This window comes from Moschus berezovskii, chromosome 2 (genome assembly GCF_049115385.1).
Source record: "Moschus berezovskii isolate FMDL1 chromosome 2, NW_MosBer_1.0, whole genome shotgun sequence".
NCBI lineage: Eukaryota > Metazoa > Chordata > Mammalia > Artiodactyla > Moschidae > Moschus > Moschus berezovskii.
This window is the reverse complement of record NC_142461.1, coordinates 31,926,789-31,952,839: the sequence shown is the minus strand read 5'-3', so window position 1 is coordinate 31,952,839 and position 26,051 is coordinate 31,926,789. Positions and strand designations below refer to the sequence as shown.

General features: G+C 45.6%; 1 protein-coding gene across 1 annotated transcript in view; it reads right to left on the bottom strand.

Moving 5' to 3' along the window:
• The window catches only part of MARCHF4 (membrane associated ring-CH-type finger 4), a 116,609-nt gene extending 96,168 nt beyond the window's left edge, over positions 1-20,441 (bottom strand). The window contains exon 1 of the mRNA XM_055398089.2: positions 19,929-20,441. Within this exon, the coding sequence (XP_055254064.2) occupies positions 19,929-20,441 (513 nt within the window). The remainder of the gene's footprint in view (positions 1-19,928) is intronic.
• Positions 20,442-26,051: the final 5,610 nt, after the last annotated feature.

Below are 26,051 nucleotides of genomic sequence, written 5' to 3'. Positions count from 1 at the left end.
CCTTTGAATGGCTGACCCCAATTTTCTTAGTAAAATAGGAGGCAAAGTCATCTGCTGGAAGGAGGCTGGCAGCTTGATGAGAATGGGGAATGTTGGAAACAGCTGCGGGAAAGCATCTGTAAGCAAGGCAATGAAAGAAATCCTGAGTAGTTGGAGGACCGGTTCAGATGACCCGGTCTGTGAAACTGGTGATTTTCTGGTTTCAGAACCTCTGTTCTCTCCTATCAGATACACTCAGAGCAGGGCCTCCCGATTCTCCCTGAGGTTACATACTGGGCTCGATCCACCCCAAGGGCAAGAGAAACATTGTTGATCCACTGCTGAAAGGCCAGAGAACACAAACCATTGTGCCAGATTTTTTTTAAAGCAATTTTGCCTCTGGGCTTTCCAAAATAAGCACCTTCTTTTAGATTTCTGATTCCACATGCAATACATCTCTTGACAGCACAGCCTAGCCCATCTGGACATATCAATCAGCCCTTATCATCAGAGGGAACTTTTCTCTCCTTCCACTCCCTGGGACTTGCAACCCTGTTTGCTCATTGGAAATGCTTGAGGAGAGTTAAAAATACCAAAGCCTGGTCCCACCCCTGATGACCAACCTAACTGGTCTGGGTTTGTGGCTGGATATATGAAGAATCCCCCAACCAGATAACCCTAATATGCCAGCTAAGGATAAGAACTCCTGAGCTCCTTGATACTCAAGGTGTGGTCTGTGGACCAAAAGCATCTTCATTGACCTGGGTTCTGTTGGGATGCAAATTCTCAGGCTCCATTCCATATGCCAAAATCAGATTCTACGGTTGAGCGAGAACACCAGGTGGTTCCCATGCATGTTAAAATCAGAACACCAGGTGGTTCCCGTGCATGTTAAAATCTGAGAAGCTCTGTACCAGAGATCCAACTTCTTACCCCCTCCCTCCTACCCTGTGTAAGATCAAACGGGAGGGTCTCAGTGATCATGTCTCTTTGACTCTAAGCAGCCTGGTGAACCACTGATGGATGCTTGCTCCCAGAACAGGAAACCAGGCACCGTAGCCAATCAATCAACAAGTGCCTCCCAACTTACAGCAGGTAGACACTGAGTACCAGAGGTGTTGTCCTGGGGTATATTAGTCTACAGTGCGGTTAGCTGGAGCGTTCTTGAAGGGTGATCAACTGTCCAGGTTGGTCTGGGATTGTCCCAGTTTTAGCACTGTAAGTCCCACATCTTGGGAATTTTGTCAATCCCCAGGGAAATTGGAACAATTGTCCACCCTATGTTAAGTGGCACTGAGTAATATTTAGAATTGATTTTACCCCACATACCCTACAAACATGGGCTTTTCCAGGTGGTGCAGTGGTAAAGAATCTGCCTGCCAGTGCAGGAGACAGGGGTTCAATCTCTGGGTTGGAAAGATCACCTGGAGAAGGGCATGGCAACCCACTCTAGTATTCTTGCCTGGGAATTCCCAGGGATAGAGGGAGCCTGGTGGGCTAAGGTACATGGGGTCACAAAAGAGTCAGACTTGATTTAGGGACTAAACAACAACACCTACATTCTTCCCCGGCATTTGTGAGTCCAACAGTAAAACACACACATAACTTATTCTCTTTTGGGCCTCAATTTTCTTCTCTCATAGAAAAGGAAGTTCCTTTTCTCAAAGCATACCGTTCTATAGGCAGGAAAACCTGTAAATATTTTCTCGCATGAGGGTAGGTAATAACAGTGCTGATGAAAACTTTGGAATGATCATTTGCAAAGGAATCAAAAGACAACACAGTAGGTTGATGCTGAGTCTGCCAGACCTCCAGAAGGATGAGCAAGCACAGAGGGTCTGAGAAGACTATGGGGCCTGGACCACTTGGAGGACATTTTATTTCATCTCTCTAGCTAGACAATGGCCTATAGGTGAGGGACCTGAGATAAAAATATGCCTGAGTCTGAAATGAGATGCTGTTTCCCACCCACGTTAGAGGGACCTGGTGTGTTTAGAGTCCCTGGGCCTCTGAACTCTCCTTTGTCAACCTGCTGCAGCCCCCACCTGGTTCTGGCAACCTGAGGTGGTTATTACCAAGGTGATCACCCACATCAGAGGGACCCCTGTGTCCCCACTCCTCAGATGGGTTCTGTAAGGCAGCCTCCTGGTGGAAGCATAACTGGGTTAGGCCAGGACGTGCATAGGTGCAGCCCCAAGTCAAGAGAGGCTCATTGCTGCTACCGCTGATCCTCTAGAGAGGTAGATATGACTCTGCTGAACAGAGTACAGAGAATGGAAGATGAGAGAATTCATGTGTATTGAAACAAACAGGGTTTTTGGAAAAGCTCCTCCTTCTGCCTGGAATGCCCTTCTATTCTGTTATCTTGAACAATTTCAAGCCCCACACCCCCTCCCCCCATAGCTGTCTCCTCTTGTGAGAAGCCCTCCTTGATCCTGTGCTCCCAGAGCACCTGGCAAAATTCTTAATCCTCTCCATCCTGGGTTATAATGGCCCCACCTGCAGTTATAAACCTGCAGAGCTCCTAGGAGACAGGAGCTGTGATCCAGCTCACCAGGATAGCCAGGATGCTCAGTGCAGCTCTGGCACAAAGCAGTTGCTCAATAAATAAGTGCTGAATGAATGAACTAGATGTTTTATACCACTCTTGTGGGAGGAAGATAAAACAAGTTGATATCACAGTTTCAACAAAATCCACATACTGACTTCTGTAAGGTATCCTGTGGTCTGTGAAGCTAGACACACACTCCTTTGCCTTCTGTAACCTCTGATTCTGGGTCTTTAAACAGCAACCCTTCAATGTATAGGGCACTTGGGGTGATATCCAAATGCACTATGAAGCAGACATATTTTATAAAGGCTATATTTTATATTTTATAAAGATTGTCAGTGATAAAAGTTGAAATATAAATTATAGGGTTACCTCCAAATTCACTAGAAAATTCAATTAATCATAAATGTGTCCCATTCCTCCACCTTGTCCCTCCCTAATCTCTTTCATTCTCCAAACATCCTGATAAATTAACACTTTACTACAACATGTTTATGTCTTAGGAAGTGAATGAATGAATATTCCTGTGACTGGCAAGAGGCTGGGGAAATGTTTTACTCCTGTGAGGGGCAGATGTAGGCTCTAGTTGCTAAGGCAACCTTAGCATGTTGCCTTCCATCCACCTCTCTAGATCCTGGTTTCTTACCCTAAGAAATTAGGAAATAAACTTCGCTCTTTCCTCCTTACCAAAGGAATATGAACCCATGTCTATGCATGCATTGGAGGATAATGTAGCTCCTGGACCCACAACTGAGCTTTTTCAGAAAAAACCTCAATTCAGGGACTTCGCTGGTGGTCCAGGGGTTAACACTCTGCCCTTCCACAGCAAGGGTTGTGGGTTCGATCTCTGGTTGGGGAACTAAGATCCCACATGCTGTGTGTCATGGCCAAAAAATGAAAATTAATAAAGTAAGAATAGAAAAATATTTTTTAAAAGAAATACTTACAGAAAAAAAACCCTTAATGCAATCAACCAAGAAAGTTTTTGCAGAGTTATTATTACCAGGTAGGTGCCCCCCAAGAACAACCAGACCAGTAGGCTCCACTTACAGAAAGGCCAGTAGGACCAAGCCCCAAAAGGCTGGTATTGGGAGAAGCTTTTAGAGAGGAGTTAATGCACCCCTCCCCATGTGCATGAAGCCCATACTTTAATCCACCCAGTTCTCTAAGGAGAGCGATTCTGGGTCTTTGAGCAGAGCAGGGTGATTTGGAAAGCAGTGTGAGGGAGAGAGGATTAGGCTGTGTGGGAAATAGTCCTGATGAGGAGAGTGAGGGTAGATCTCATATAGCTGGCATTGCACACACTCCCACCTGGAGAATTCCCCCGGCCCATCCCAGCATGGTCACTCAAGGATAAGCTTCTCTAAAGATCCTTCTCTAGCTTTCCCGAACGTTGCTAGCCGTCCCTCCTGTGTGGGCCTTCAGCACAATGGATGTGACTCTGGTCCAAGGTACTCATTGTTTTGATTATGTCATCTTGTGGTTGCTTCTCAGCTTGCCAGGCTCTTCACTGGACCATCTTATCTCCACATCCTCAGGGCATAGCACTGGGTGTGTTCACTCAATGTCTGTTGACTGAGTGGTCACACCGACCCTTTTGCTGCCACTAAGCCAGGTGGACCAGAAAAAAAAGGGAGAACAGGACATTTTTATTTTTAAATAATGACCTTTGGGGACAGAAGATCCCTTAAGAGGTCATCAAATTTCTTCCCCTCATTGAGCAAGACTGATGAAGGGCCCGCTGGGATGCACTCTGGTCCTGTCTGTCTTTGGCCCTGATTGTCAGCATCACTGTGCCACAGAGCTGTTTTGTCTGCTCTCAGCTAATGTCTCCTCCCCTGTAAAGCCCGTTCAGTAATTGTCTTTTAATGACGTTTAATTAACCAGACAATAAGCCATGCCTTTCTAGTATGGAAAATTCCAAACATACATAAAAGTAGAGAGAATAGAAGAAAGCATGTAACCCATCACCCAAATTTAGCATTTATCAACTTATGACCGGTCTTGTTTCACCTTTAGTTACTAGATTATTCTGAAGCAAATTCCAGCCATCATGTCAAATGTTAGTTAGTAGAAAGGATAAAGATTACCTCTCTCTATGTGTTTTGGGGAAGAGATGGCGGAAAACTTTTTAAATCAAACTATACACACTTCCAAAAGCCCCAAACTGATTTTTTTTTTTTTTTTTTTTTGTAGGCAGACACTTAGTAGATGCCAGAAGTAAGAAACAAGGCAGTGACTCTTGTATAAAATGTCAGTGCCAAGTTCGCAAGGACCAGACCCCCTGGGCTCTCTCTGGAACAAAGATGATTGAAAGGCAGGAGCAGTCAAGTGGACCAACCTCCTCAAGCGCCGTTTTCTTTTGTGTTAAATATATGTAGTTCACGTGCAGACACGAGTCCACTCACTCACCCCCACCCACAGAGAAACACACATCACAGGAGAGGACATCTCTTCACTCCCACTCACACAGGCCCTCAGTCACCTGTGACTGTCTGCTTTGGGCAATTTGTTCTCTGAACACATAAGTGAAACGGAGTCCCAGCACCAGAAAGCTTTTCTTTCTAAAGTAGCCCACTGCTCCGTAGAGGCTTAAGTCTGTGGCTCCTGGAGAAATCGCCACAGGATGAATCAAATAAACAACCCACACTCACTCAATGTGCCAAAGCGCTCCTTTTTGGGTGTCAGGTTAAGAAGTGTTAAAAAAAAAACACACTGCATAATGGTCAATGCTCTTTATGCTGATGATTATGAACTCTGTTTATATGCTCAGGATCCTGTATTAGGAAAACATTCCTGCCCACTCAACACTTTTCATTGCTCAGGTGTCACCCTGTCAGTTTCAAAGCACTTAGCCCACAGTCCTCATATCTGGGAAATGTGTGAGGAATGTTTGTCATGCTCTTCAGACAGAGGGGTAAGAGAGACCAGACAGAGAGTGAATGTTTATCTGGAGCCCCTTCCTTGTATAGTAGGCATTGTCTACTCAAATTCTCACAATATTTCCATGATGTATTTCTTTAATTTGCTCCATAGAAGCAAATTGCTGCAGATGGAAGACACTGAAGCCCAAGGCATTGAATTGATTTGCCCAAAGTTGCTTTCAGTTTCTGAGCGCTACAGTCTAGATTCTAACCCAGTGTTTTTAACCACCAAACCCATACTGTGTTTTCTATGTTTTTTACTATATTCTTTCCCCCCCAATTTTTCCAAGTATGAGAAACTACTCCCTATTTAAATTGTTTTTAGTTTTCAACTTTTCGTTTTGAAATAACGTAAGACTCATTTGAAAACTTGTAAACACAGCTTCCCATAAACCCTTCACCCAATTTTTCCAAAGGTTAACATCTTATCGAATGATAGTACAATGACCAAAATGAGGAACTTAGCGTGGATACAATGCCATTAAGTCACCGCTGCATCTTATCAGCAACTGTCCCGCAAAGGGACAGAAGCAAGTCTGGCCCAGACTCTCTCTGGTCCAGAAGCAAGCCCAAATCACACATTGTATTTAGTTACTGTATCTCTTTAGACTCCTCCAGTCTAGGGTGATTTCCCCCACATTTTTTATCTTTCATGACCATGACCCTTTGGTTGGGGTTTTTTAGCCTGTCTCTTTAAATACTAAAAGAGGGGCCGCCCTGGTGGTCCAGTGGTTAAGAATCTGACTGCCAATGCAGGAAACATGGGTTTGATCCCTGGTCAGGTAAGATCCCACATGCCGCAAAGCAACAAAGGCCATGTGCACAGCCACTGAGGCCCGTGTGCTGTAGAGCTAGCGCTCTACAGCAGGGGAAGGCACCACGATGAGACGCCCTTGCACCGCAAGGAAGAGGAGCCCCCACTAGCCGCAACTAGAGAAAGTCCATGCAAAGCAACAGAGACCTAGCACAGTCAAAAATAAGTTAATCTTTAAAGAAATTTAAAAATACGAAAAGAGTTCCACAAACCTCAAAATGACTATACTTGTACTTTGTGTGTGTGTGTTAGTCACTCAGTCGTGCCTGACTCTTTGCAACCCCATGGACTATAGCCCACCAGGCTCCTCTGCCCATGGGATTCTCCAGGCAAGAATACTGGAGTGGGTTGCCATTCCCTTCTCCAGGGGATCTTCCCGACCCAGGGATCGAACCCGGGTCTCCTGCATTGCAGGCAGATTCTTTACCACTAGGCCACCCGAGAAGCCCATACTTGTACTTTGAGTATCTGTTAATTGGGAAAATAATTATTGACCAGAAGCTTAACAAATGTGAAAGATGCTTTTGATTTTGTTCATCCTGGTGGCTTCCATATACATTTGGAAAATTTTATGTGTATCTGTGAAATAATTTTCATTTACTGACAATGCTTGAGTATGTTTAGTTTCACCTATTTTGGAAGCTTCTCCTGATGTCGGCAACACACAATCATAGATCACAAGGCAGAGATTCTCAAAGAGAGTTTAGAGAAGCCCATTGAAAGCCTGGTAGATCAGATAACATTAACAACTAATGTTCATTGCATCTTTGCAAATTTATTGTGTGTTTGTATTCTACTCTTTGCCAAGAGTTTTGAATGCATTACATCATTTGAGCTTCACAATAGTTCCTTTAAGATGGGCACTATTGTTATCATTCCCATTCTACTGTGGAAGAAATTAACATTTCTGTCTGTAAGTGACTTGCCCAAGGTCACATATCTACTGCAAAGCAACCCTTGGATTGGAACGTAGTTCTGCTTGGCTCTGAAAGCCCCATATTCTTATCCACTATGCCAATTTTCCCATAAAACATCTCTGACTTTTTGCTTCCATTGTTCCAATGTCTGGAAAAGTCTTCATTTCCTGTTTTCCAAATTCTTTCCCTGGTTCAGTCTTTAAGGCTCCGTTCTTAGGTCATTGGGCTTCTCCGGTGGTGCAGTGGTAAACAATCCACCTGCCAATGCAGGAGACATGGATTCGATCCCTAAGTTGGGAAGATCCCCTGGAGGAGGAGATGGCAACCCACTCCAGTATTCTTGCCTGGAAAATCTCATGGACAGAGGAACTTGATGGGCTACAGTCTATGGGGTTGCAAAGAGTCAGACATGATTTAGCTACTGAGCACACACACACACACACACACACACATACACTAATGTCATTCTTCTAGGGAGATTTCTTCTATTGGTGAAAGGAAGAATTGGATTTATAACCTCAGATATTGCTTCTCTGCCTGATAAGGCACAAAAGAAGACAACAAAACTAGAAGGGGCTTGGATATTCCCTCGTACCACCTCCTCCTTACATAAATGAGAAAACAATAACAATGGCTACTGACATTTATTGCATGCTTACTGTGGGTCAGCAGTGCTCTAAGTGTTTGGCATGTGTTAGCTCATCTAAGTCTCATGGCAACCCTAACAGGGAGGTACACATAGTGTGGAGAGAGAGACTTCCACAGCTCATGACATCTGAACTTGCTGTATTTCCAATCACCCAGGAGAATGATACTCCCCACCCCTGCTATGCGGAGTTAGAGCCACGTCTCTAGATCCAGCCAAGTTGTAGGCAAGAATGATGTGCCATTCCAAAAGTGAAGCGCTTCATTGTTGGTACTCAGTGAGCTGTGAGGGAGCACGCTGTGCACCATCTGTTCCCTTACTCCGGGACTCTAGGGCTTCCCCCAGAAGCCCTGGTTTGACTTTGCTCAAGAATAGCCTCTGAGCATCATTCAGGAATGTGAATTGATGGTTGTATTCGTCAGGGAAATTAGCATTCGCTGGGCCATGTCTTTACACAGTCAAAGTTCGCATCTCTCCCTCATGTCAAGGTCACACAATGGTTAGACTTTTTTCCGTCTTGTGGCTGTCCCAGGTGGCACTTGAAGCTCTCAGATCACTGAGACAGGGATGGAGAGAGATGTAAGAGGCATCAGTTCCTTCCTCCTTGCTGAGAGACTTCCTTCCTAATCACATGGTCCTGTGCTCACCTACCCAACTACTGCCCAATCCTCTACTAGGGCCCACAGCCTTGTTTCTTATATGTCAGGGAACCTCAGGTCTGGTAGAAGCATTTCTTCTCCCACCTTTAGGCTTCCTCCTCAAACTCCTGCCTAATAACACTATTCCTGTGAAGTAGTCCCCTACTCGGAATTGTCAAAGCCAATGGTTAGAAATACAGACTCCAGGGCACCACCCTAGGACCATGGCCTGGGACTCTGCATTTCCCCCACAACTGAAGCACTTCTTGGTGGCCACAGATATTTCAGGACTATTTGTAAAGTGTGCAACCCATGTCAGTGTTACCCAAACTTCAGTCACTTACACTGTTTGACATATTCATGCTATTATTTTCTTCATAGTTAACACTTTTCTCTAAATGTCTCATACTTTTACTTCAGTAAACTTATTTCTGAAGGACACTTTTTGTCACTACCATAAGCAAAAAAAAAACAAAAAAGCTATCAGTAACTATTAAAAGAAGGCAAGTTGTACTACATTCATACAATAGAATATTGTGTGTGTGTGTGTTCAGTCGTATCTGATTCTTTGTGACCCTGTGGACCGTAGCCCACCAGGCTCCTCTATCCATGGGATTTCCCAGGCATGAATACTGGAGTGGGTTGCCATTTCCTACTCCAGGGTATCTTCCCAACCCAAGGATTGAACCCCAGATCTCTTGCATCTCCTGCTTCGGCTGGCAAATTCTTTACCACTGTGCCACTTGGGAAGCCCAAACAATAGAATATTACTCAGCACTAAAAAGAAATGTGTTATCAAGCCATGAAAAGACATAACAGTAAATACAGATCACTAAATGAAAGAAGCCAATTTAAAAAGGCTAATACTGCATGATTCCAGTGAAATGACATTCTGAAAAAGACCAGACTATATTGTAGGAGTTCAGGGGTGAGAGCAGAGGGATGAATGGGTGGAGCACAGGGAATTTTTCAGGTAGTGAAACTATTCTATATGATAACTATAGTGGTAGATGCATGTCATCATGCATTTGTCAAAACCCTCAGAATGTACAACATCAAAAATGAACTGCAGTGCAAATTGTGGACTTTGGATAATAATAATATGTCGACATTGGTTCATCAGTTATAAAAAATGCACCACTCTGATACAGGATGTTGATGGTGGGGGAGGCAGGGTGGGAGTAAGTATACGGGAGCTCTCTCAGTTTGTCTTCAAACATTAAATTGCTTTAAAAACATAAAGTCTGTTGAAACAAAAGAGTTGTCATTGTTGTTGTTATTTAGTCACTAAGTCATGTCTGACTCTTTTGTGACCCCCTTGGACTGCAGCCCACCAGGCTCCTCTTTCCATGGGATTTCCCAGGCAAGAATACTGGAGTGGGTTGCCATTTACTTCTCCAGGGGATCTTCCCAACCCAGGGATCAAACTCACATCTTCTGCATTGGCAGGAGGGTTCTTTACCACTGAGCCACCAGAGAAGCCTCCCCCCAAAAAGAGTAGACACACACAAATGCAAGAGAAACAAGATTAACAGATCTTAGCTCGACATTGCTGTGTGTCCAAAGGCTCTCTCTTTGTTTACAGAGGAGATTGAAAAGCGTTAAAAAGATGTGAAAGATATGCTATGAGATTTATGAAAATCTTTTCATGTGATGAAAATCTCCAATGAGATTTTCTCCTGACATAATCATAAGACATGAGAACAAAATATCAAGAGAACAACATTCTCACTTGAGGATCCATGTTATTTACCATCATGTCTGTCTAGATTATCCATCCTATCCCAGCTTTCAGAAGTACTAGTCTAGGGATGACCCTAAGTGAAAAACACCTTGCTGTCACCTGAGCAGGTTTTCCACTGCCATTTCCTCAACATGCTCCTCTCTGCACAGCCTGTTCCTGGCATCTAGGGATTTCAGAGTCCAGAAAAGTGTCTTTCTGCACAGTTCCTGCCAAACAGAGAGTGTTATTTAACAAAGATTGGTCAGGGACATGGTGATGATTGAGATGAGACACATATGTTAGAGGACTTCCCTGGTGATTCAGTGGTTAAGAATCTGTCCTCCAATCCAGGGGATATGGGTTCAACCCCTGGTCAGGGAACTGAGATCCCACATGCTATGAAGCAACTGTGTGCTGCAACTACTGAGCCTGCATGCTCTATAGCCCTGCATCACAAATGGAGAAGGCCTTCACAATGCGATAAAGACCCAGTGTGGCAAAAACAGAAAAAAAAAGAAAAGAAAAGAAAAAAGACAAATATATTAGGACTGAGGGATCCAAGCAGGAGAGGATGGAGGTCCAGCTGAATCAGGAAATGCAAGACAGAAAGTCAGATGAACAGAGACATTGGATCTAAATGTATGTCCCTTATGGTCAGGCATAAAAACAGCTGGGGCTTTCTGTGGTCAAAGCACAGCTTTAATCAGCGTGTCTGATTTCTTAAGGTTGTCATGAGAGCAGGTGATAGGAAAGACAGCAGTGTGATCTGGGGGCCCACTCTGGTCTCCGGGCTACATGGACAGAATCAGGTAAATACTGTTCCCACTTAATGAACAACTGCTCTGTGCCTAGAACTTTAATCATGCCCACTCCTTATGTGTTCAAGCTCAGCACTTTATTCCTGCTTTATAAATGATGAAATCTAGGTCCAAGGAGGTTAAATAATTCACATAGCTGGGAAGGACCCCAATTGTGATTTAAATTCATGTCTTTTCGACTTGGAATCCCATGTTCTTCTCATCTTTGTACAATTGGATGAGAAAAGATCTGCTCTTGGTCAAGTGATCTCAAGCCAGGATAATGATCACTATGACTCCTAGAATAAGAATCTTTGCTATTTGTGATTCTAGAATCAGGAAGGAGGTTGGATGGGGTGGAACGGTTCATCCGTTTCCCCCTCATTCAGCATTTTAACTCATATACACACATATATACACATATGTGCCCGTGTACACACAAGTGAATACGTACACTAGGAACCAAAGATAATGCTGCTAGTCTGGAATGTGCCAGGAAGGAGGGGAAAGGATCAATATTGAATCCCCACTGTATGCAAGGGTTTCCCGGGTGGTGCTAGTGGTAAAGAACCCGCCTGCCAATGCAGTAGACGTAAGAGATGTGGGTTCGATCCCTGAGTGGGGAAGATCTCGGGGAGGAGGGCATGGCAACCCACTTCAGTATTCTTGCCTGGAGACTCCCATGGACAGAGGAGCCTGGTGGGCTATGGTCCACAGGATCACAAAGAGTCGGACATGACTGAAGCAACTGACCACGCGTGCACTGTATGCAAAGTCCCATGTTAGACATCAGGTGGTTTCAAGAGGCTTCTTTTGGAGAAACTGATGTTGCTTCTCTTCAACCACATCCAGATACCATGAAGGAAACTAATCTGGTCTGTCCTCCTCAGCATCTCTGAGCACAGGCCCTGTAGATACCCTCATCAAAGCAATGAACTGGGTACAAGCCTGGGTCGTATGTGTGTCCCCTTCGTGGGTTTGGATCACAGAGCCTATATTTGCAGATCCCCCTTTTCTCTGACCATTTGCATCTATCTAGAACTCAGACGATAACTTTTGCAATTTCACCTTCTTGTCATGCAACAGTCAGTCCTATGTTCACCCCATTTTTACTTTTAACATGCACAGAGGGAGGTATCAAAGGTGGACTCTATGTAATACACAGAGAGTCTAAGTGACTCTATCTTACACGATGCTTTGGGAGGGGGATGGTATGCAGTTCGGCCCACACACTTGCCAGATCCTTTCCATCCGGGCTCATTTCCAACTTGGCTTCCTTCCCAGCAAACAAGAAGCAGCTCGCTCATTCCCACACTCCTTTGAGGATCCCCTCCCCCTCAAACCAACCCCCCTCCCCCAACTCACAAGCCACAGCTGGGCTTCTCCACATACCAGCTGGAAAAGAGAGCAGAGAGAGAGAGAGAGGGAGATATATTGATTTCCAGGATCTCTCATTTCTTCTTCCAGGCTTTTTTGAAATCCATATTTCAGCTCTATGAATTCTCTATATGGGGGCCTCAGCTAGAAGCCACACCCAATAAATTAGCCAACCCACCGCAAGCAGATGCAGGCTGGCAAGTGAAGAAGAATTACTCCAAAGTGAGCAGCATGCTGAGAATCTGCAGAGAGCTGAGGTGAGACTCACGCCAGCACTGAACTCCCCTCCTCCGCTTCACGCTTTGTCCATATGCGTGCATGTGCATGTGTGTGCATGCGAACCATAGAGAGAAATCTGGAAACTAACCAGGGCCCCCGTGGTGAGGGCGAGGCCTCCTTACATCATTTCCCAGTAAAGAGCTTTGCTGGGAACCCTCACCAAAGGGTCTTTGGACCTTCCAGCTTAAACAGGACCAGGACTGTCAAATGCAGCAACTAGGAAACAAAGGTGCGGAAAAAATCTCCAATGGGAAAATGAAAATGGCTCACACGTGATTTTGGGGAAAGGTGGTGACAGGTGTGCTTCCCCTTTCCTGGGATGGTTCTGCACCCTAGGTCCATGATGCCGTCTGTTGCCTGTCATTCAGGAAATGCTCGCTCTCCTATTTTACGTGCATGGTGCAAATTCAGGATTGTAGCCATCACATCCTCATCAGCACCTTAGGATTCTACAAACACAGGACAGAGACTGTTCTTTACGATCTTTGCTGAAGATACAGTTTCACAGGCCATGTGCTATATAGACCCTGGAACTAGATATTCTGGGACTAGATGACCCTTTGAATTAGAAAAGGATGCAGACTCAACTCTTTCTGCTTAGATTAAAATCTCTCTGGACCCCAAGCAATCTCATAATGAATTCCAATTCTCAAGCTCAAAGGGGATTTTGAGTGTCATTAGTTTCAGTTGCCCACTCGAGCCCCCTAGAATAAGGCAGCCTATACTATCTTGGGGGCTTCCCTGGAAGCTCAGAGGTTAAAGTATCTATCTGCAATGCTGGAGAGCTGGGTTCGATCCCTGGGTTGGGAAGATCCCCTGGAGAAGGAAATGGCAACCCACTCCAGTATTCTTGCCTGGAAAATCCCATGGACAGAGGAGCCTGGTGGGCTATACTCCACAGGGTAGCAAAGAGTCAGACACAGCTGAGCGACTTCACTTTCTTTCTTTCTATACTATCTTGGAGACAGCTTTGATAGAATGTTCTTCCTAATATCAAAACCCAAGTTGGCTTCCCAGGAGATGCCACCACTGGCCAAGGCACTGCCGTATGTGATCACAAAGGACAACTCTGCCGCTTCTTGTGTGCAGCACGTGGTCAGCCGGTGAATGTATTTTTCTCTCTTTTAGTCTCTTCTCCCCACTTCCCATACCTGTGAGGCTGCCCACTGCATGAGTTCCAAAGGCTTATTCATTTAGCAAATACAGAGCATAAAGCCAGAAACTGGATTGATGAGCAAATCACAACCAAGTCGCTGCCCCCAGGGCTCTTACAGCCCCTACAGGTGCCTTCCTTACAGTCAGAAGGAGTCTAAGAAGGCTTCACTCTGGTCCTTCTTCAGCTGCACACATTCCATAGAATGAGGAGCCTGCAGGGATCCACATCCCTTTTCTAGAACATGTTTGATTACCTGAGACCCTGGAATTCCTGCCTATTTAACTATGAGCCTGCTCCCCAAACCTTCATGGTTCTCTTTCTTCAAGCTCAAAGGGAGAGAGGCAAGAGGAAGCTCTTTGGAGGTGGTATAGATAGAGCTTGGACAAGCCAGTGCATGTGTCACATGTGTATGTCCAAGGCTTGTCACTGCACAAGACGGAGTCAGCAGTGGAAAGAGAATCTGAGCAGAGTGGCCTGTTGACCAAGGGCCAAGTATCCCCATTGGCCTAGCACAGAATTCAGAGGACTCTAACTGTTTTGAATTCAGACCTGTTTCCTGGTTGTTTTGAAGGTGTATCCTTCCAGGACAGAAGGATATAATGGACTTTGTTTAACAGTTTGTTAGCTGGTTTTATTACTTCTAAATATTTTGGCCTATGATATGTGAAAGGGTTTTTCCAATAGTCATGTATGGATGTGAGAGTTGGACTATAAAGAAAGCTGAACGCTGAAGAATTGATGCTTTCGAACTGTGGTGTTGGAGAAGATTCTTGAGAGTCCTTTGGACTGCAAGGAAATCAAACCAGTCCATCTTAAGGGAAATCTGTCCTGAATATTCATTGGAAGGACTGATGCTGAAGCTGAAACTCCAATTCTTTGGCCACCTGATGCGAAGAATTGACTCATTTGAGAAGACCCTGATGCTGGGAAAGATTGAAGGTGGGAAGAGAAGGGAATGACAGAGGATGAGATGGTTGGATGGCATCACTGACTCAATGGACATGAGTTTGAGTAAGCTCCAAGAGTTGGTGATGGACAGGGAGGCCTGGCGTGCTGCAGTCCATGCGGTTGCAAAGACTCAGACACGACTGAGCGACTGAACTGAACTGAACTGATGATATGTGAGATTATATCCATGCTCTTGCCCTGTGGTCCATAAATATTAGGTATGGGTCTATTCTTTGTGTATATAGATATTAATTAATCACACAAAGAAGTATAAAATTGAACCATGATGATAAGAAAAATAATATACTATTTCTTCTCTCCTAAAACGCTCTATTTGATCTCCATTCCCAGAGTTCTCCTTGGTTCTGGGGGTTCCCAGTTTCCATTGAACCCAGCAACGCCCTCTTCTCCTACTTTCTGAGATCCAAAAACATTGACTAAAATATTTCACATTACTCTGGCCCCTTCTGAACTCGGAGCTCCAGAGAAATGAACCCCAGGAAGAATAAGGGAGGCTGACCAGGACTTAATCCCTTCCAGACTTATTTCTTGCTTTTCATTAGGTCCAAAACAGATACCCCACCACCCATCACCGCCTCTACTATGGTAGATTCCATCTTTGTACCCACTCAAGGAGCTCTACCGCTGACCCAGGCTGGGAGATGGTTTCACCTCTTCGTCAACGTATTCTTGTGTGTCACATCTCTTCTGCTTCCTGCTGTCTAAACTCAGCCTAAGTCTATTTCTTCTCACTTAGTCTGCAGCAGCATCAGAGAAACCTTCTCTGACTAATTGGAGAAAAGGTAGCAAATTCATCCACTTGTCTCTCTGAATAGGCACCCCACACGCTAGCTACTTTTAAGCATGCATCTCTTCCTTGCCCTGATATTACTGTAATTCACCTGCGACTCACTGTCTGTGTGTTCTTGATCTCTATCAGCCTCTGTGATGTCTGGGTTAGATTGTGAAACTCCCAGAGAGGGCAGGCCCACATCTGCCCTGTGTCTCCAGACCCTGCTCAGCAGAGCAGCAGGCAGAGGTAGGTACTTAATATAGACTTTTGATGATGGAAACAGAAGAGCAGCAGTCTGTCTAGAGCATTGTGAGTGAGCAAGAAGCGATCTACTACACAGATGGACCACATCACAGCAGTTCTCCTGCCAGCCTGGAAGCTGGGACACACTTTTCCTTTTAAACCAAGTATGTGGGAAAGGGGACAATGCCTTATCTCTGAGATAACAAGAGCAACAAACGCTGTGATAGCGCTGCTCTAACAGTGTTGACCGATCTGGTGCTCAGAATAACCTTTTGAATTTTGGGACTATCATTATCAGGCCAGTTTTATAAATGAGAAACCTGAAGCACAGAGAATCTGTGCAAATTGTTCAGGCCTCAAACTGGGGCCATCTGGCTTCAGAGACCTCCGCTTACCCACCATGGCACACTTCCTGGACATGAACTAGGGCAGCTTCAAGCAGAAATGAAGAGTGAAGGGCTGCCAGCCAAGCTCTTGTCCCATGGTCTCATGGATCCTTGACTGACTGATCCTTGTCCCACCCAAATGACTGGCTGAGGGGAGGGGTTGGCCACTCAGGCAGTTGTCCAGTGTGGAGCCGAGTTGGCTTTCAAAGCATTTGTTCACACCCCACCCCACTCTCTCCTCCTGGCCTCTCTTCTGTTTCTCATGCTAAGTGTGTTTATTCTTGGGTCTTTGAACCTGCTGTCTCCTCTACCTGGATAACTCTTCTTCTAGACCTCTGTATGTGTCCCTGGGTCATTTGCATCACTTAGGTATCAGCTCAGATGGTATATTCTTAGGGCAGCTGCTCACAATCTGTCTGTGTAATGAAGCTCCCAAGCCCTCCCCCTCCTTCTTGTCTAACTCATTTTCCTGTTTTGCCTTCATCACAGCACTCAACACCATCTGAAATCACTTTATCACTTTTTTTGTCTGCTAGTTTACTTGTCTATTTCTGCATCTTCACTTGAACATTAGCTTCAGGAGAGCAGAGATTTCATCTGTGTTGTTCTCTCCTGGAAACCCAGGGTCTGAAACAATATCTGGCATGCTGTAGGTGCCCAACAAACATTTGCTAAATATATGCATGTGTGAATGAATAAATACTAAGTCGTTTAGAAATATATTTGAATTTGGTTGGACTCTGTGGGAGAGGGCGAGGGTGGGGTGATTTGGGAGAATGGCATTAAAACATGTATATTATCATATGTGAAACGAATCACCAGTCCAGGTTCAATGCATGATACAGGATGCTCGGGGCTGGTGCATTGGGATGACCCAGAGGGATGGGATGGGGAGGGAGGTGGGAGGGGAGTTCAAGATGGGGAACACATGTACATCCGGGGCAGATTCATGTCAATGTATGGCAAAACCAATACAATATTGTAAACTAATTAGCCTCCAATTAAATAATTTTTTTAAATGAAAAAAAAAAGAGATATATATGAATTTGGAACTTGTTATATCCTTCAGTTGCCTGCCCCTCACCACATACATTTCAAGCCTTTGGCAGGAAGAGACCAAATTTTCAGCTTTGGCATCCTTTTAGCCCCTGGAGTAGTGGCAAGTGACCGAGGAGCTGTTCAGTTCCTTTGTCTGGTCAGACTAAAGACCAAGACATTCAGCTACTGAGACTGCAGACTGTCTGCATTAGCTGCTAGTCCACGTGTGAATAATTGCTGGATAGCTCCCTCCCTGAACAGAAAACAAAATGCTGAAATCTCAGCTTTTCACTTTCTGCCTGTATCTGACTTCTCTTTCTTCCTTCTCTAGAGAGTTTTCCCATCTCCTCCCCTTTGTCTCCTTTCCTCACTGAAATCCTGTGAAGAAAAACAAGCAAAAAGTCGGAAAATGTGTTCACATCTAACACATGCAACTCTTGTTTCTAGTATAACACAATCCCATTAAAATCTCCTGGCTCCTGCCCAAATAAATCAAAGCCTCAAAACATAATAGTCAAATGCAGAGGGTGCTTGATTTGATCCAGACTTAGTATCCACACTATCTCCCATCCCTCTCACATAATAATAGAGCTCATTTCTTTATTGGTGCTAGCTTTTTTTTTTTTTTTCACTCCATGCTTTATTTGTGACACACTGTAAAAATAACAAACAAGAAAGGAAAGTTCCTAACCTTCAACCAGACCTTATGTTGCTTAAGCATATTTCACAATATTCCTAATAATTTTTTAAAACAAAATATTGCTTTACCATGAGCAAAATATATGTCATTATATATTAATCCCTTTCAAGTCATTTTCAGGCTTATTATCTTCTGGATCCTCTCAACATACTTATAAGGAAATGTGGGGAATAGAAAAAGGTTCTTTTAAATCACAGAAGTTGGAAAAGGGACCCTGGGGAATAAAGAAATTGAAGGAGTTTACACAGCAGACAAATATCATCCAGAACAGATTCCAAGCCCTGTTGTTTGCTAGAGACAAGCATATTCTTGCCAGAAGCCACACTCCCAGTGCCCCTGTGACATTCAGACCTGAAACAGGCATCTGGGAAAAGAAATGAGTCTCTCTCTCTCTGTTTATTTATTTATTTGAGAAGACGGGGCTTCTAATGGGGACAGATGCTGACTGGGATCAGCCCAAAGTGAAACACTCTTCCTGTTCTCAGCTGGGCCACTCCTCCTTGTGTCTGCACTGGATACCCAGCCCTGGAGGAGGGGCACTGAGCAGGCACCTGGACCTTCCTGCTTAACAGGAGTCTGTGGCTCTAGGCTGCAGTCCAGTTGGGACTTTTTGGCAATGCTAGTCACAAAAGGGCTTCCCTGGTGCCTCAGATGGTAAAGAATGCAAGAAACCTCAGTTCAACCCCCCAGGTAGGGAAGATCCCCTGGTGAAGGGAATGGCAACCCATTCCAGTCACAAAAGGAAGAACCCTGCCCTAAGCCTCTCAGAGACATTTATTCACACTGAGATCAACATTACTTCCTCTCATAATGCATGGGCCATGGCCCGAGTCATCTTCTGTCCTGAAGTACCCTGCTCATTCCAGGCAAACACAAAATGAATGAAAATGTCAGCGAAGCCTGTCTCTCAAAGACAAAGCCTTCAACAAAAACTAGAGCTACTCAGGTGCAACAGCATGTCATCCTACTACACCATCACTTGTTGTGATGGGAGTACCCAGAAGTCTGACCCCCACTTCCGGGAAACTAGTGAAGAAGGGGCTGATGTGTGATCATATAACCCTGCCCAGAGTGAAACTGAATGTTCCTTCTCCAGCATCATTAACTAACTCAGGTTTTCAGGTGAACCTTTTTTATCTGGGATTCTGTGGGCCAGAATTGTGTTGCCACAATTTATCATTCTAGAAGAATGTGCACATGTTCTCCAGCACTGCAGACACTAGATTGAAAAGGGAGCTAGAAGGGGTGGTGTGAGTATGTCTTTGAAAATCTGAATGAGTGGGGGTAGGGAGAACCCTTGGCCTTGGTAAGACTCTGGTCCACAAGGTACTTGGCATCTCTATCCTGATGGGGAGAGTTTAAGGGACTTTCTAAGTTCATGTGTTTTCAGACCTGCCAAGGGAAATAGTTATGATCAGACTCCCTACTTACTTCACTTTCCTTAAACTCCCTTTCACCGTACTTACCTAACGCTTTCAACCTAGAAAAACTTGAGTCTGACAAGAAGTGTCTTAGCAAACTGTATAATCTTCATGAACTTACAAACCCTCTCCATTTCCTCCTCAGTAACTAAAACACACTGCCAAGGATGTCAGTATAAAATGGGAGGGGATCATCTCAAAGTGAAGAAACAGACGTAGGCTGTAAGGACAAGCTCTCCACACACTATCAGAGAGGGAAGAAGTTTGAATCTGGAACTGAAGACAGTCTGGGGAAATGTCACTAACGGCAAATCAGATACAAGGATATCTTGGCAACAAGCATGAATGTACCACCAAGGTCCTTCATTTCGTCCCTTCCAACTTCCAAATCTTCCCCTCTGAGGATGCTTATGGAATTTTGGGAGGGAATTGAACATATGGAAGGAAAATGCAAAACAGGCTCCATCAGGCACCAGATACCTCTTGGGAAAATTTAACCACATGAAACTTCACTGAGGATCTCTTAAAGCTTACCGTCCTCCTCCTAGAGACAGCATAGGGCAAGTAGGTGAGTAGGAAAAGGGGAGAAGGGTCTCACCTGTTCCGGCCCCTGGAAGCAGATGCGGCAGAGCGGGGTCCTCATGCCACTGTCCAGGCTGCTGCCCAGTGAGTAGCGATCCTCAGCCTTCCCTTTACAGAAGTCATCTGACGAGGCACTGCTGAGCAGCGAGACAGGTGGCTCTGTGGCTGGGCCACCCCAGTCATCTTCCACAGAAGGTGGCAAAGGTGGTGGAGGTGGCAGGGGAGGGGTCTCCCTGCTCACCCCTTCTCGAGGGCCCCTCCAGCCTGCCCACCCCCCGGCACCCAGAGCCGGAAGGGTGTTGTTGTTGGCCGCCAAACCAGGGGGCTGGGGTTCTCCGTGCATGGGCAGGGGCGCTGGAGGGGGGCGCCGCAGGAGGAAAACCTTCAGGTCATTGAAGAGCATACGGCAGCGGCACTTGAGTAGACCCTGGTGGCGCAACATCTGGGGAGCTGGGGTGCACAATCCACAGCGGTACCAGGCACAGCAGCACCACCACCACCAGGGCAGCCCACTCAGGGGCATCAGCATGTGCCCAGTTGAAGCAGAGAGCCCGGTAGGGGCAGGTGGAGTCTTTGCGGAGGATAGGACGGTCTGGGGGTCCACAGTGTATCTATGTTATAATGGAGGGAGTCTTCGTTCTTGCTGGCTCGTCTTACATCCCCTCCAAGTAGCAAATAAATGACTCCAAAGACTGGCAACTGAGAGTCACTGGTCCTGAACTCCACCTGGACAGCCCAACAAAAAATCGTCTTGCCCCTCCTACCTCTAACCAAACCTTAAGCTTTCAGCATGTCTCCGTCTTTGCTTTTGACCCGGTAGCACTGGTACAGGCAGGGGGATAGGAAAAAAAAAGTTGAGGATGGGCTGTTAGGGCCTTGAGATCAAAGTCTGACTGTTAGAAAGTTCCCTGGGAAGAGGCTTATTGGGTTTTTCTCAAATTCCCAGGCAGTGGGAAATTTCTTCATATAAAAGGGTGAGGAAGGTTATCAGTAAAATTTGGAGTGGACTGAGCAGGGCTTAGAGCAAACTAGCTCAGTGAAGAATTGAGGACCTCATGTGCTAGAGAGAAAAGAGAGTTTTCCTTAGGTAGCAGGAGGTTGGTTTTGAGGGGCTGGGGGAGGTGAAGAGGGGAAGAGAGGAGGTTGGGAGAAGTTTTAATTCTCCTGGGCAGAAAACTGGGGCAATTAACCTCCAGAAGCACCAGAGTTGCTTTTAAGAGAGCAGTGGGTGGTGGGGAAGGGATGCAGGTGATACTGGGCAAGGGGCTTGTGCTTTGCCTCTGCAGCGGAAGGGCTGCACAGAAGAGGGGAAAGCCAATTAGGAGAATAGAGGTGGGAAAATCAGGGACTGGGGACGGGGAAAAGAAAGGGAAAAACAGAAAAGATCGTTTAACCCTTGCAGAGCCACCTCCTTCCTGAGCGTTAAGATCCTGGCTAGAGGAAGGGTGTGTGTTGGGGGAGTGGGAGGCAGAGGAGCAGAGATAAGGGGTAGAGAAGAGGGCCGTGCGTGTGGGAGGGAACTAGGGGGAGTAGTTACACGATCAGAGCCCCCTGCCCAGCCCTGTGACCGTCTGTAAACCCTCGGCCCCCTTCCCTGGCTCCATCAAAGGTCCCTTGGGGCGAGGGAAAGGGGCGGTAGAAGGGCAGGTCCGGGCGGGTGAGTGGCCTCGCCTTCTCGGGTTGCTCCTCTGGGCCGCTGTCGCCCTCCTTCTCTCTTTCCGGATCTGCCCGCGGCCACCGATGCTGCTGTGGCGGCGGCGGCGACTGCTTGTCAGTGGCGTCCGGGTGTCTCCGGGGCGGGGGCCGCTCCGGCTCGTCCTCTGGCTGCAGCTCGCCGTCCGACGCGGCCAAGACTCCCGGCTTCATGATCCTCCGCCTCCTCCTCCTTCCCGGGGGGCCAGCTCCGAGCCCCCGCGCCCAAGCAGCGCTGCCATGCAACCAGAGGCGAGGCAGGCGTAGGGGTAGGGGCGGCTGGGGAGTGAGGAGTAAGGGTAATAAAAAATGAAATAATACTAGTGAAATAAGAATAATTCGGTTCTCAAATAATCAGGAAAGAGCGCTTCTAGAGGGGTGGGGGCGGAGAAGGGCGGCTGCCGGGTCTTCACGGCAGCTCTGCCCCTGCTACCCCCACCAAGGGCGGCCTCGGTCGGCTCTCTGCGCGCCCCCCTCCAACCCCTCCCTCCTCTCCGCTGCCTCTGGCTGGCTGGGCTCGCTGTTGCTACCTCTCTTCGTAGAAGCAACGAGGTAGGGCTTGTTTGCAGTACCAGCTAAGGGTGGGGAGGGGGGAACGAAGTAGCGTGGCCGAGGTGGGAGGTAGCCAGCACTTGGCTCCGGCTGGGTCCTCGCGACTCCCCAAAAACCATGTATAAATATATCTCTTTGAAAAGGCGAGAGGAAGCAAATCAGATTCCAGGCTGCTGCCAGGTGTTGTCTTGTCTTCCGCCGTTGCTCAGCACCCGCCCGCCGCGACTGCTGCCCCCCTGGCTCAGTTCCCAAAGGGGTGGTGCTGGAAGGGAGGTGGCAGGCGGTGAGCTGACCGTCCGAGGTCTGGAAGCAAGGTTTCTGGAGCAGAGAATCGGCTCTTAGCTCTCTCCGCCGCCGCTGCTGCATTCAGCACCCTAGGCGAGTGGACAGCTCCCACCCAGACCCAGAGCGTCACGCAAATGGGGGCCTGACGCAGACGCCGGGGAGGGATAGAGGCGGGAAAGAGACTAGAGGGAGAAGGAGAAAGGGGAGAAGGGAAGCACTGTTCGAGGGAAGGGGGTGGGGAGGGACCAGGCGAAAAGGAAGGAAGGAGAAGGAGGGATTCAGGAAGGAAAGGAGGAGGGAGCAAAGTGGCGGAAGAGAGAGAAAGGCAAGTGGGTGGAGGGGAGCATTTCCCCCCAGCTTGGGAGAGTGTCTCAGTGTGAACAGCACCACTACAGAATTTCTTCCCGCTGTACACTGTTACGGCCCCCTCAACTCACATACACAGAGACTTCTGCATCTCAACCAGAGTCCCATTTCCCTGCTCATATAAACATCTTAAGCAGATACCAGTCTGCAAGCTTTGAAAAGAAGAGATTTTTGTGACTCTTGCACTGATACTGGGGCTTGATGGAGACTAAGTCCCTCACAAGACTAGGAACTCAGGGAGAGATGCTAACACCGTTTTTGCCAGTTTTTTCTAGAATATAAACTTCTAGACAGAAATTTTTCTGGGTCCATTTAAATTCTATGTTCGTAGGTCAGTGATAGCATGAGGTAGGTACTCAATATATATTTGTTGAGTGGATTATGACCACTATCACCAGAGTCATTCGTGTTAGTTGCTCAATCGTGTCTGACTCTGCCAACCCCATGGACTCTAGCCTGCCAGGCTCCTCTGTCCATGGAATTTCCCAGACAAGAATACTGGAGTGGATTGCTATTTTCTTCTCCAGGGTATTTTCCCGACCCAGGGGTCAAACCCAGGTCTTCTGAACTGCAGGTAGATGCTTTACCATTGGAGCCATCAGGGAAGCCTAAAACCATCATTACCCAAGCCATAGACCTCTTTCAATTGTAATCATAAGAATCCAGAGCAATATTACAACCTCATCTTAACCAATGTCTCCAGCTTCCCCTCTATTTGAGCCTTTCACTGAGCCACTGACAAGAAATAATTTGAGATGGATGTTAATTTCCTCTCTTATTTCTACTTCTGACTCATGTCATCCTACTCCATCCTTCTCAATGAGTTGCTAGTGAATAGAAAAGTGTCCTTAAATGTGAAGAAAAAGGAAAATTTAAAGTGGTCCGTACAAATACTCAGTACTTAGCAGCTGTAGGCTTTGGTCATTTAAAACTTAGGATTGCTTTCTTGCCTTTCCTCATAACTAATCCCTCCCTCTTCACCCTCCATGCGTATGTGTGAGCGTGCACACACACACACACAATGCCAAGGTCATAGACTTGGACAGACTATCCCAATGAGTCATCTGCACTCCTTTAAAAATGTTGGAGCCATAGACAGAGTAGCATGCAAAAACCTCTGTTCCAAAATATCATTGACAGCCCTATGAATCACAAGAAAACTATCCCTTTGCTGCCATCTCCTTCAGTGATTCTTTCCTACAAGTTCTAAGGAGCAAGGACGTACGTATGGGTCTTGGTTAATCCAGGGTGGCACTTGCTTGAATCATGCCTCAGAACCCACCACAGATGCTGACACCTGGGCCAAGGTGAGTCGTTGGAAAAGGATGGTGCTGCTAACAACTCCAAAATAATATGTATTTTATTGATATGAGCACGACTACTGTGCTACAGAAAAGATTTTCTTTGCTTAAAAAAATCCATCTTATCTCAAAGAAAATTCTCTGTGCTCCACATTATCTTGTGCTTGCCTCTGACATTGGGCAAATTAGTCTTTAATAATGATTTCATCATATATTCATCTCCCTTTATAAGACTCAGAAATCCTTGAAGGCAAGAATCCTTGAAGGCACCTAAAGTCTGCTGGGTGATCAAGAAAATGAATGTTTCAGAGAATTTTAAATTGTTTTTAACTTAAAAATAAATAAAAATTGAAAATGAACAGCGTGTGATGGATGGCCTTTTTCAGTGAAGCTATTGTATTTTTCCTCTTTATCCTAGGCACACCTATGTGAATGCACTCATACATGACTGAATATCTGTTTTACCCAAAACTGAGTTTCAGGGTTTTATGCCAATAATACTGGTTCCAAGTATGTCATGGAAGTAAATTGGGGAAAGAGATACAAAAGCCATAAGAAGTTTTACGCATAGTCATTGAAAGGGGTGATATCCATAAGAAGACTGTCTTTTCCAACTCTTCCACTGACAGCAAAAAGATTTCTAGAAACAGAAAGCTGCTGCTAAGGGTGGGAAGCAACAAGACTGTTTTCAAAAAACCTGGAAAGCTTGAAAGTTCTGTTTTGAACATAATGTAAATCTTGAAAAATGCTTCACTGAGTCAGATTCTTCTGATACTGATGATGAAACAGTAGTTGTGAGCCCCTTAAGAATTAAAGTCATAGATCTCCATTTAAGCATTCAAAAAAAAATTTACTAAACACCAATTATAAGTAAGGCATTGTGTTGGAAGATGTGGGGAACATAAAAATGAATTGATTGAAACTGCACCCTTTAAGGTCTAGTACTATAAACTTATACAAATCATAAGTTATAAAGTAATAAATACTACAAAGGTATTCAAATTTTGAAAAATGTTTAGAAATAGGAGGTAATTAATGCTAACCCTGGCAGCAATTAGGAGAGGTGGAAGGAGGTGGAGATGCCAGAGCTCTAGGAAAGCTTTTTATTTAAGAAGTGACATTTGAACTGAGTTAATATGTAGAATTCAGAGGAGGGAAGTATATTTCTGGCAATGGGAATGCTGAAATACTTTGATTCTTTCATTTGCCTGGAGTGGAAGGTGCTTGAAGGTAAGTAGCTGGAAGTAAAGTTAGAAAGGTAGACTGAAACCAGATTACAGGAGACCCTGAATGCCACTCTGGGAGAAGATTTATTCATTGACCAGGTACTTGTTTTAATGGTTTTAAAGATTTGGAGCTGAAGGTGAAGGGCAGAAATAAACTTTATCTCTTAGCAGGTTAATTAACTGGATGGGATTTCACTGCTAACAGGTGAGAAGCAATCAATATTTTTCATTTCATGCCAGAAAGTTCTCAGCTCCTTAATAGATTTATTCTTTTAAATGAGGTTGTTTTCAGATATATTTCATTACATACAGGGATGCTGGGGGTCATATGAATTAAAAGAGTAGAAGAATGAGAGGCTCAAAGGAATAGTCTTCAGGAAGAAATATTAGGAGATGCAGAGATTCAGGAAAGACTTATTACAGAGGCCATTGCACTTTTTTCATCAACCAGGGGAGCCCTAAAGGGATGCCATCTAGTAGCTATTGTTTCTTTTCCTAGACAGAGTACTCAGGGTGGAAGGCATTTTACAGAGGCTAGGGGGAAAAAGCTAAGAGTCCAACACAACTAAGCGACTTCACTTTCACTTTTCACTTTCATGCATTGGAGAAGGAAATGGCAACCCACTCCAGTGTTCGTGCCTGGAGAATCCCAGGGACGGGGGAGCCTGGTGGGCTGCCATCTATGGGGTTGCACAGAGTTGGACACGACTGAAGCGA